At 32.8% G+C, this 13,094-nt stretch overlaps 1 protein-coding gene and 1 non-coding gene across 2 annotated transcripts; one reads left to right on the top strand and one right to left on the bottom strand.

The window, feature by feature from the left end:
- The first annotated feature begins 1,007 nt into the window (after nt 1-1,007).
- On the top strand, nt 1,008-1,126 carry LOC135842175 (5S ribosomal RNA). The gene has a single exon (XR_010558078.1). It is a non-coding gene; the product is annotated as a 5S ribosomal RNA (ribosomal RNA).
- Nucleotides 1,127-3,875: 2,749 nt separating this feature from the next.
- Nucleotides 3,876-12,492, bottom strand: LOC135841546 (vascular endothelial growth factor receptor 1-like). Its single transcript, XM_065358555.1, has 16 exons — nt 12,293-12,492; nt 10,325-10,442; nt 9,992-10,230; nt 9,429-9,613; nt 9,207-9,351; nt 7,283-7,410; nt 7,041-7,191; nt 6,728-6,952; nt 6,511-6,643; nt 6,375-6,430; nt 6,097-6,257; nt 5,714-5,836; nt 5,482-5,611; nt 5,331-5,412; nt 4,268-4,373; nt 3,876-4,177 (listed from the first exon to the last, which is right to left on the bottom strand). The coding sequence occupies exons 1-16, from the start codon at nt 12,351-12,353 to the stop codon at nt 3,992-3,994; spliced, it is 2,229 nt and encodes a 742-aa protein (XP_065214627.1). The 5' UTR covers nt 12,354-12,492; the 3' UTR covers nt 3,876-3,991.
- Nucleotides 12,493-13,094: the final 602 nt, after the last annotated feature.

Raw genomic sequence — 13,094 nt, forward strand, 5'->3', positions numbered from 1 at the left:
CCTTCGTAGTTTTTTAATCGATGTAGGTAAAGGTACTGGATACCGTAGGTACACGTATAATCTATCAAACGTTGACCGTAGCTTATTTCTATCATCTGTATTCTCTTCCAACGAGGCCTTTGCACTCTGCCTTTGATTGAAAAATTGAATTAAATGTGGGTAACTGTTGAAGTTGTTGCTTAATTGTTTGTACTTCATCGTATTACATCCATGATCCATGTTCAGGTTACTATTTCCCAAGCTGGCTATGTCTCTCTAGTCTCTAGAATTTGTAATCGTTATTTCCTGTACACATACTTTGTAAATATGTATCATAGGTACATCGGGTATATGAGACAATACAAGTGCATTTTCGTTGTACAGGATCATTCATTATGGTTATTATACAACAATTTTACATTCACGAAGTACCTTTACCTAGGTTAATTACCTAAGGTGATAAGTTGAAGGACCCCTGGCTGTGTTTTGAGATAATATCGAACAAAAAAATTATTAGATAATAAATCTGAATTTACTGAAACAATTACAGGCGTAACCTACACATTATTTAATAATAATTTGAATAAAAGTAAAAGACTAGATAACCTAAAGCGTTAATCCAATTAGATTGATTTTGAAAATTACGCAACAGAGTTGAAATATTATCTATAAAACGCCAATTGCGTTGCTATTACGCTTTATTTAATTCTAAATAATATGGTAAAAAATCTAAAAATTAATTTCTAAAACTTAAATTTATCTACGTACATTACTTATCTAGGTATTAATGGAAGTTTCCACTCTCATCGGTTCTCGAGAGGTGAAATATTCATTTCACAAATGAGTGAATGTCATTTTTTTTATCAAAATAAATAATATTCAATGTTATAATTATATTTGTACATATTTTTGAGCATTGATTGTAGATTCAATTAATTATCGAATGTAATTATGTACTTACTAATTAAATATGTGCTTGAAATTCTAGAAATGAAAACTAGAGTATCGTGTAAACGCCCTTTGCTTTCGCCAACGTTCATACCATGCTGAATACACCGGTTCTCGTCCGATCACCGAAGTTAAGCAGCATCGGGCCTGGTTAGTACTTGGATGGGTGACCGCCTGGGAAAACCAGGTAACGTTGGCTCTTTTTTTTTTTTCAAAATTTTACTGTTTTTATTTTTGAAGAATTTTTTTTCTTCAATTCCTACGATTTTTTGTGTGATAAAACATGAAAACAGTCTGTTCAATTATTAATATCGATTTTTTAACGTGCCTGAAAACAAATGTATGTATACTTAATTCTATCGATTTTTTTCTCGAAATTTTACCAACAAGGGAACCTATTTGAACGGGACCGCGATTTTTGGAAAGAGCATGTTCTAAAACCTCCAAATCCAAATTTTCAGCTGCCCAAGTTCATTTTTCGATTTTCGGCGAATTTTTGAAAATCCAAAATTGACTATTTTGGTGATTTATGCTTTTTAAAAAAAAAAGTACGTACTTGATCAGTAAAAATGTTCAAAATAAGTCCTAAAACTGATATTATCTCCCCAAATCCAAATTTCGCCATTTCCAGCCATTCTGGAGCCTCCAGCGGTATTTTTTAATTTCTCCAGAAGGCGTGAATATAAAGTTGGGCAGCTAAAAATCGAGTTGGGTGTTATACTCGACCTGTTTAACGAATTTATCCACATTCCAGCCATTCTGAAGCCTCCACTGTAATTTTTCAATTTCTCCAGAATTTTCAATTTGCTCCAGAAGGCGTGAATATGAAGTTGCGCAGCTAAAAATCGAGTTGTGTATTATACTCGACCTGTTTAACGAAATTATCCACATTTGAGCCGATTCTGGAAGGGACACCTCAAGAGTGGGCTTTTGACCAGCTTTTTTCATGATAAAAATATCCAAAAATTAAAGGGAGGCCCAAGAAAGGCTGGAAATGACGAAATTCGCTCTCGTGTGGTTAATTAATGACAAAATACAGCAATTCACGCAAATTTCAAAAATTTTCTCACAAACGAGGAATTTTTGGTTTTTGGATAATATTTTGAAAAAAGGCTAGTCAAAAAACCACTCTTGAGGTGTCCCCTCCAGAATCGGCTCAAATGTGGATAATTTCGTTAAACAGGTCGAGTATAATACACAACTCGATTTTTAGCTGCCCAACTTCATATTCACGCCTTCTGGAGCAAATTGAAAATTCTGGAGAAATTGAAAAATTACAGTGGAGGCTCCAGAATGGCTGGAATGTGGATAATTTCGTTAAACAGGTCGAGTATAATACACAACTCGATTTTTAGCTGCCCAACTTCATATTCACGCCTTCTGGAGCAAATTGAAAATTCTGGAGAAATTGAAAAATTGCAGTGGAGGCTCCAGAATGGCTGGAATGTGGATAAATTCGTTAAACAGGTCGAGTATAACACTCAACTCGATTTTTAACTGCCCAACTTCATATTCACGCCTTCTGGAGCAAATTCAAAATTCTGGAGAAATTGAAAAATAGCGCAGGAGGCTCCAGAATGGCTGGAAATGGCGAAATTTGGATTTGGGGGGTTAATATCAGTTTTAGGACTTCTTTTGAACACTTTTACTGATCAAGTACGTACTTTTTAGAAAAAAGCATGAATCACCAAAATGGTCAATTTTGGATTTTCAAAAATTCGCCGAAAATCGAAAAATGAACTTGGGCAGCTGAAAATTTGGATTTGGGGGTTTTAGAACATGCTCTTTCCAAAAATCGCAGTCCCGTTCAAATCGGAGGCGGACACCTCAAGAGGTTCCCTTGTAAGTACATATGTTTATTTTGGGACAGTGAATTGTTTCAATTCCTAATATTATGTACTTACCTATTTTTCGTATGATCACTTTTTAAGATGAGAATCATGAAAACAGTCTGTTAAGTTATTAATTGAAATTAATTTTGAAAAGTGCACCAAAATGAACGCATTAAAAATACTCTTATCTCCATTTAGCTAACTCTAACCTTCAATAATTAAAATTAATAAATGTAGTTGAACGTACAAAGGTTGTCCGGAAACAACTGAGACTGGTGCTCGCGTTTGAACACCCTTTGAGCTAGCGACTTCGTTAGTATCTCATTCGAAAGCTCATTCAATTCTCTACAAAATGGTATAGTAAATTTTTTTCCCGCGTCGCGTGAAAAAAAATTACGGCGTTTCCCGCGCGATCAGTTAGTCGCCACCCTCCAAGTTTTCATCAGTAAAAAAAAACAATGCTCAAAAAACGTTTATTATTCGCATAATTTATAACTTTTCGAAATAGCTGCAGTTATTATCGATACACAGCATTCATTTGGTAATCCATTTATCAAAAAAAATTGAAAATCTGTTGGTTTGAGCGTTTTAAAAAACTTTTAGCATGCGCTGACGACTTTATCATCTCCATTGAACTGTTTACCTCAAAGGAAATGTTTCAGCATCGGAAACAACAAATAATCGAACGGGGATGAACCCAGTGAATATTGTGGATGTGGCATAACGGTTATTTTGAACTTTCCCACGAAATTTGGGGTGAGAATAGCAGTATGCGGTCGAGCGTCAACAAAACTGAAAAAAGCACTGAAAAAACTGACAAATTTTTATCACTACACCGAACACGCTTCGCCGTTGCTCCCTGAATAATGCAGCTAGAACCTTGCAATTTTAGTATGTTATGGAGGAAAGAATCCTCTATCGATCTGTGTTTCAATTTCATCGATAGACCACGTGGTTCGTGAATCACAGCTGATTGAAAAAAGTTGGAGGGTGGCGACTAACTGGTCGCGCGGGAAACGCCGTAATTTTTTTTCACGCGACGCGGGAAAAAAATTTATTATACCATTTTGTAGAGAATTGAATGAGCTTTCGAATGAGATACTAACGAAGTCGCTAGCTCAAAGGGTGTTCAAACGCGAGCACCAGTCTCAGTTGTTTCCGGACAACCTTTGTATATACATAAATGTGTGTTTGGTTGCCTACTTAAATAATGTTGTATTTTTTTTCAGGTATTAAATCCATCCAACGCTTATCCCAAGACTCTCTATTTTCGCGTATCCGTCGAAAGAAATAACTGGTCTTGTGGATTTTTTCGAGTTTTTACGACTTGTAGGATGATTCAATATGTGCGAATGAATTTCTTCCCTGTCCAGGTCAGATCTTATTTCTGAATACATTTGATTCAGTTTTGAACAATTCTGAAAAATCAAATAAGTATTGTTCAATTTTGGATGCTAATTTCGTGATTTTTACAGTTGAAATGAGGAGTAAGTTCCATTGCGACTTACAAATTGCACATCGTCTCCTAGTAAATGGACGAGTCGTTCGGTTAAAATGGAAAACGAGGGTCGTAGTTCAGGACAGAAATGCCAGCAATCTTTCATTATTAGGTAACTGTAATAAAAATGTGTATTTAAAGGGATATTTCAAGCATTGCCTAATTTATGCAATATCATTCTCTAGCTTAATTATGCAGTGTCCTGGCAAAATTGGTCTAAAAACTGAATTTTGGAAATTATAATATCTCAAGTAGGAAAATTGAATATTAATAAATTTAGCAGCGTATTAATTACACCATAACTCATCGAAATTCGAAAATCGTCTTTGTCAAAATTAATTTTCATAACTTGTAGCATTCAAGACGTTCTAAAGCCACTCGCTTTTTTGCCAAGAATGGTCAAAAATTACAAAAAACTGAAAAAAGTGCATCTTATTTGACAAATGACAAAAATCACGAAAAAATATATTTTTTTTGCCAATAATAATTCACCAAAAATCTCGCTTTCTAACACAATTGCTGAAAACATTTCACTTCCCCTCCTTCCCCCCCAACTTTTTTTTTAGCATTTTTGCCAACAAAAGTTGCAGAATAGTTTTGCTCAAATTGCAAAAAAATATTGTTTTTTTTTGCCAAAAAAAATGCTGAAAAGTTTTCCTCTTTTCCAAAAATTGTCCTAACGTGGTTTTCTTTGCCAGAAATTGAAGAATTTTCATTTCTTTGCTAATAATTGCCTAAAAACCTCGTTTTTTTATCAATGAAGTTGGAGAATAGTTGAACTATTTTGGAAAAGTTGTGAAAAAGTCCTGCTTTTTGTTGAAATTGTGCAAAGTTTCTATCGAGTTTTATTTTTAGATTTGTTTGGTTACATTTTCGTGGTTTTTTTGGCTACCAAAAAGTAACTGGGGGGGGGGGTGAGTACGGTATTGTTTAATTAAAACAATTTTCGATGAATTAATTTTTTGTTGCTAAATTGTTATTTTATGTTATAGATATGTACCTACTACCTAGGTACATACTTATGTGCATAAGTAAAAAAAAAAATAATAACGAATAAAAAAATTTAACCTTACATCACTTCAGTGGCGAATTTAGGCTTTCCCAATCTGTATCCCCATTTCAACTTCTCGTATAACTCAATCACTTCGTTGATTCCTGAATTTAAAAAAACTCGTGTATTTTTTTTCAGAAATATTTCCATATTGAAATTTGTCCAAGACTAACCTAAATATGGTGTGGCAGATAGTGAAAAAAATTCCCACATGGTGACTCCAAAGGACCAGATATCGGATTGAGTTGAAAATGTTTTATCTTTGATGGATTCCAGAGCCATCCACTTGACAGGTAACATATTCTATGGTTTTTGTATAGTTATAAAATAACATTCGTATCACTTTTAAATTAAAAAAAAGATGCTTCGTAGCTTACAAACGCATTGATATGTAAGATCACCTACCGAATCTATTCTCTGGTAGTTTTTATCTCCGCAAGTATTTTTGGCCAAGCCAAAGTCGCAGATTTTTACTACTCCGTTGTCTGCTAGTAATACATTTCTTGCTGCTAAATCTCCGTGTATAATCTGTTCAAAAAAGTTACGTACAGGGTTATTTTTTGAAAATCTATACTTATCTTTTTGAACAAAGGAAATACGAGTATGTACTATTTTTTGTGATTGACGTCAATAAAATATAGCAATCTATTTTATCTGTATATATGTTTGAAGTGATAGATACATTTTTTGGAAATTTTTTTTCTCGCTGGAATACTTATCTACGTAATTTACGTAAATAATATTTTGTGATTCTCCTTTCCCTTTACTCATCACCCTTATTTACTTACCTCACGACTGGCCAGATATTTCATACCACAAGCGACTTGGAATGACCAACTAATCAAATCAGCAGTTTTAATGGGCTCGTCGAGGCTGCGATAATCGACGTATTTATTTGAAAAGCTTTCTTGTGGCATTTCGTCATTATTCACGAGATAACCATCGGACCCTGTGAAAATTAAAATACGATGAAATAAACATATCATTTGGCCTCATTTTAACCCTTTTTGACTTCCAGAAAAGCAATTGTTTTTCATTCGAGATGTGAAATTGAGAAATTAGTTACCTATCGGTGCTTCTTTCAACGATAAACTTTTTTTAGTGGACATTTTGCGGAGTTCTCTGTGGAAAGTATGTAAATTATAAGCGCAATTTGATCAAATAAAAAAATCACTCGATTGCTAACAAATAAATTATCGTACCGATGAGCTGCGGTTATTGAGAAATCAATTTCTCCATTCTTGTTAATTTGATTGATGAAGTTTTTTCGATTACGCAATAAATAGTCTCGTAGATTTCCGTATTTACAGTGTTCCAAAATTACAGCCATTTCCCCTAAAATGAGAAATGAGTCACCATTTTCCTCAATATTTGAGAATAAATATTGCACTTAATTGCTCCGCCGATTCACTCACTCACCATTTTTCAAGTTTTTCGTACAAGCTCCCAGCAAATTAACTATGTTTAAATGTTGCCCCAAGTATATCATTATCTTGAGTTCAGAAGATAGAGCCTTTATACATGTTGGATCCATGTATCGTTTAATCATTTTCACAGCAACTTCGCTTTTAGCGTTTTTTTGAGGCATGTCGTACGCGATCGCTTCTCTAACTACTCCAAAAGCTCCAGTTCCGAGCACTTTACCTGCGATACGGACATTAATTCGTTGAATAGGTATGATTAATTAAGTAGGAAATTTTATTTTAAAATCTGTATTGTAAAATGAAGTTACCAAATTGTAATCTTTCCTTCGGGTATTCGTATTTTTTATCGTAAGGCAGCAGTAGAGCTTGTTTGTGAACATCGATGTTGGAATTCAAACGTGTCACGTCTCCTTCTTCAAAATGCGATAATCCGATTTCTTGTAATACTTTTTTCAATTTCTGTATTCAGTGCAATACATTAACGTAGGTAGGTATTATTTAGTAGGTATTTGGTATTTTGAAAAATAAGTTGTGAATCATTCGCACCCACCTTTTTTTTACGTTTTTCCTTCATCAACAACGTGATACATGCTACCAGGATAATGAGCAGTATCACTATTCCTATTATATAAAATGTATGTCCATGGTCATCATCGTATCCTTTGCATTCACTGGTATCTGAACAAAGATAAGATAAATGAGATAAGTATTGTCAATTTTAATCCCATCCAGGCTATTCGAACGAGACTGGGTGTTAACTTTCTGAAAAACTGGAAAAAATCAGGAAATTTTGCCCTTTTTAGAAATGTTTGGGAATTTTACAATTTTCATTTCAACGAAACCGAGGAATTCTCGGATAAAATCAAACACATAATTTAAAAAAATTATTTGATCTTTCTGCGAAACACAGCACTGTGTAATTTTTAAAATTCTGGTAAAAAATCATTGATATGACTTTTATTTTTGTTTTCAGAAGTTGATCTACATCTTTGAGCATCTTGATTCACGAGTGGAAAACTCGATCTTCGCTCCTAATGCAGTTTGTCAAATGCAGTAATGGATGATCTTTGATCGCCAGAAGCCATCTTCAAAATATGTATGCGAGAAAACCCAGGTAAATCAGTAAATGTTACGAAAATATTTTGAAAACGTTTACTAATAATTGAGATATTAAACCGCTTTTGTTTTTCTTTTGCAGGTAAGTGCCACGTTCAACTTTGACAGGTTGACCTTGAACACTTGTTTTACAATTTGTAAGTCGACCGGATACGAGGGAAAATTTTTTACCCGAGAACAGGAAGCAAAAAGTCTCTGTTATTGTAAAAATTGCCAAAAGTGTCCTGTCGTTTCTTGCCAAAAATTTCAAATGTTTCATTTTTTTTTTAAGTGACCAAAAGTCTCGCTTTGTTGCCAAACATTGCCGAAAAGCCTATTATTTTTTTTTGCTAAAATGGTCAACATTTTTTTGTCATATTTTTTGGAAAAAAATCACTTTTTTATCAAAAAGTTTCGTTCACCAAAAAGTTTCAAAAAAGTGTCACGTTATTGAAAAGTCCTGTTTCTTGCAATAAAATGACATAAATTAATAAAAATTCCCGTTTTTTACCAAATTGCTAAAAAAACTTTATTTTTTTCACTTTAAAATGTCAATTGCTAAAAATTGCTATTAAGTTTTACTTTTTTACCCAAAATTAATGACTTTCCCCTTCCACAAATGCTCAATTTTTTTCCAAAAATCGCTTATAAGTCTCACTGTTGTACCAAAAATTTCAAATAAGCTCGCTGCTTTTGCTAAAATTGTCAATTAATAATTAATTTTACATAGAAACATTTGAAAATTTGGATGCTAAGTCAGGGAAAATCATTTATCTGAGAAGCTGGGTAGCTATTCCTCAAATTTCGGTAAGCGTGATAAGCCAGTTATGATGGTTAAGTTCCGCAAATAACGTGCGGTATTTTTTTTTACTATCACCGTACTATCACGCATAACGTTGGACATTAATTGATGAGTAGCCACAAGTTTTCGGAATAATGGAATGGGCACTACTCGCAGACTCGCACCGTCAAAAACTATTTTCATATTTTTAAATTGAATTAACATTTTTAATCCGTATTTTGTATTTTCATCATTTGCTAATACTTTAGGTGCCATAGCAAAATTACATTTTAATCAAAATAGTTGAAAACTCACAATTAAAACAAAATGAAGCAATAAAGAAACTTCATTTACCTACATCTCCAAGACTGCAACCATTAGTTTTTTGTCTGTTTTTTAGCTTAACTTTGGAGTTAACGTAAGTAAGTTACCGACATGTTACCGATCCATAACTGTGGTTAACTGCGTTTGTTAACCGTTTTGAAACTCTTATAACTCGCTTATCACGCATACCGAAATTTCAGGAATAGCTACCCAGGACAATTTGTGCCAAGTATATCTACCTACCGGGTGAAAAAAAGAAAAAAATGACACTTACTTGTGGCATTGAGATGATAGGATCTTTCCTGTGTTCCGTTTTCATTGGTTGCTTTACAGAAAACAGTTTTTTCTTCTCCTTTTTGAATTTTAAGCGTTGATATCAAATGATATGGAGTATAGTTTGTTGTGTTGTAATAGGAAGCCTGTAAATATGTGTAAAAATTGTATAGACTCGGTTGATTATTTTTTTCAATTTATTTTTGACGGGTTTTGAACTTACCGGAATTTCTTGACGGTTATATTCTAAAGAATCTGAATCGCTCTGATACCATTCAACTTGTGGCAAAGGATACCCAGTCACTGAACAATTGATCTGGAATGTCTGGTCACTTTTACAATCATCATTTTGTGACTTATTTATCGTCAGCATGTCAATACTTTCTGATAGATTGACCTTCGGTGCGTCTGAAAATAAAATATTGCAATAGAACCTATAGGCATAGGTAGCATACGTGAGTTTTTCCCAACGTTCAACAGTTGTGAGGGATGAAGAGGCACTAACTCAAGCTGTTTTCGAAAGACGTATCTAGAGTCTAACGTAAATGAGCCAGGTTATTCAAATATTCATAGACTCTTTGCTGAGGAGTTGACAGTAGATTTGTGTATTTTGTGATTGACCTACTAGGAATTGAGATTTTGAAATGTAGCAACATTTTCAATGTTGTTGAACGTTGGATTTAGTACCTATGTACCTACTCGTACTTTAAGCCTTAAGGTTTTTCACTCTAAAGAGTGTGAAATTGTGATTTTATTTATTTGAAAAGTAAATAAAGGACATCTTACCTTTTACGATTAGATTACATTCGATTGGTAAATCGATGCCATTAAACTTGTCTCGCATTCGATAGGTGCCGAAATCGAAAATGCTTATATTATTTATCGCAAGTTGCACTGTTTTATTAATATATCTATGTTTTTTTGATTTCTTTGTCCCATTAAAACGGTGATGAATGTCTGACGTGGTGTTATATTTCTCTGAAATTGAACTGTCTTCTGATCGAATCTCTTTACCATCGTGATGCCTGTTTTGGAACATCATGGAGTATTTGAAAATTATATCATTATCAGTATTACGGTGATCAACGACTGTTGCGATGCATTGGCATGCTTATTTACCAACTGATAGGACAGCTATTATTGCATTTCACTGTTACGATCCACTTGAATTGTCCTCCGACGTCAGCATTTACATCGCCGAATGTATTGTTAGAGAGGATTGTCACATGAAGTTTTACTGAAATGAAAATGTGTTGCAAATTTATTCTTTCTTTATTGTAGGTTTCAATTATCTGCATATGAAGAGCGATATTCCAAAACGCCCTATGTCCATTTTTAATCTGGTAAATTGGCTGTTTAGGCAAGTTTAAAACTTTAATTGGGGAGGATTTATGATGCAGAGTGTAGCTATACATTTCATCCACCAGATACCGCTAAAAATTTTTTAATAAAAATGGACAAAATGCGTTTTGGAACACTTTTCATTTTTAAAAACGCATTTCGAAAAAAATGAACTAAGGACGTTTTGGAATATCGCTCCTCATATGCAATTCAGTAGTTACCTAAACTTTAAAAAATCAAGAATTTTCTGTTTGTAAAATATCTACTTGATTTTTGAAACTTGCTTGAATAGTCTGCGGACAACTAAGCGCTGTAGAAATCAAATATTTCAACAAAAATGTTTTTTGAGCATTATTGAAGAGTTTTGAGCCCTAAAATCTAGTCTTGATTTTTAGGATTTTTCAAAAAAAATGTCATGTGACCTATTAGAATACGTTATAATTTCGCAAGAATTTCGAATATTTCAATGAAAATTTTTAAAAGCATTTTGAAAAATTTTGAGCGTTAAATTGAGTTAATTTTTCGAGTACAGTTATGAAAAAGTGTCATGCAACCAATGAAAATGGGCCACATAATTAAATAGAAAATATTATAACTTGATAATGTTTAATGTCTCCTCACTCCTGGAAATTTCGGATGTCAGAAACTTGGTTACCTATTTCTATCAAAACTTTTTTTTGATAATGTTTCAGAACTTTGATCCCAAACTCGAGTCGCGATTTTCAAGTATCGATTCTTTTGTTTCAAATTTTTTCCTGTCTTTATTTGTGGAGATGTTTTTGACCTAGATACTCATTTTTTTTTGTTTGCCACTTTATCACAGAGATGTGTTATCAATTTTTAGCGAAATTCCGAGGCATTATATCTCTTCTTTGATAGTTTCCAAAAAATCTACCAATTTTTAAGTTGCTATTTTTCAAAAATGTTTAAAAGGATTTTTGATAGAAATTTCTGATTGTCTCTTGAAATCGTGTTTTCAAAAATCCCGAAAATTAAGACCCATTAAAATTTTTCAAAAATCCCCGATAACGTTTTAACGGAAAATTTTGATTTTCCGACAAATTTTGACCCATTTTGTCGGAGCTTCAAAAATTTTGAAAAATCATGATTCAATTTTGGTTTTAAAATTCTATAAAGATAAGATACGTAAAAAAATATTTTTGTCGAAATATTTGAATAGCTCGAAAAATTTGAACCCATTTTATGCCACTTTCTCAAAAATTCCATAAACCGGGTTCAAAATTTTTTAAATGCTCAAAAAACTTTTTTTTTCGAAATACTCGACTTTCTCGCGAAATTTTAACCAGTTTTGATTGGTCGCGTGATACTTTTTTTGAAAATTTCAAAAATCATGGCCTTATTTTGTAGCAAAAAAACTGTTCAAAATTACTTTAAAAACATTTTTATTGAAATAGTTAAATTTCTCGGAAAATTTTAAGCCCTTTTTGATAGATCGCAAAATCACTTTTGGATAATTTTACAACATGTCATTTTTACTCAAAAGTGGGGGGAGGGGGGAGCAATTACCCGAGAATTCGACGATCCGTATTTAAGAAGTTTTTTTTACCTCATTTTGCTTCATTTTTCAAAATTTAATTTTTCGGTCTCGTTTCACGTTTGAAAAATATTTTTTTGCAATTTTTTGAATTTAAAAATCTCATTGTTGTCGATATGTAAATTGTAAACTCAAATTCGGCGTGTAGTGATTAAAAAGCAAGTATGATACCAATGTTATGATTAACTTACCTATTGCAGGCTTCGTGGCCAAAATTAGACCATACAGAAGTAAAGGCAATGCTCGACGCATCGCTCAGTTGCAAAAATTGACTCAGGTTGACAAAATCATATGATCGAACTAAAAAATATTCACTTTAAAAAATGAAATCTGAAAATTTTTCACCAAGCGTATAGCATTATCTACTTTCGATAAAAACTATAAAAATTGACGTTCAAAGTTGCTTTCACACGTACGTATACAAATATTTTTGCGCTGTAGTTTGCAACTTACGAGTACTATCAGGAAATCAGACATTTTTTCAAAAAAATTTCAATTCGTTGACAATGATATTGAAATTTTAGCTGATATGATGATAAATGTCATGATTCAGTAGACGGTTTTCGAGATAAATTTTATTTTCCATCGATATAATTTTCATCGAATCTACAAATACCTACGTAAAATAATAACGAACCGGAAACATTCGTGTGATGAAAATTCGCTGATGGTAATCAAAATCATGAACTTTTGGCTTGGTAAGATTCATTGAAATTTTATGAAAAACCTCTCGCGATTGAGTGGGGGCAGTTTTTGAATTGAATTATTCATGAACTTCTGTGAAATTACGTGAAAAATTATTGCCATTTTTTGTATTATTGCGCATATTTATTTACCATAATTATATTTTTATGAAATTGTTCGAAATCAGATACGTCATTTTTTCAGAACTACATCTAGTGCAATTAATTTTTAAAAAACAAGTGTTTTCAAGGGGAAAAAATTTTTGATTTTTTTTTTTACTTTTTTAGGTTATTTTATACAACTTTTGAA

This window comes from Planococcus citri, chromosome 3 (assembly GCF_950023065.1).
Source record: "Planococcus citri chromosome 3, ihPlaCitr1.1, whole genome shotgun sequence".
NCBI lineage: Eukaryota > Metazoa > Arthropoda > Insecta > Hemiptera > Pseudococcidae > Planococcus > Planococcus citri.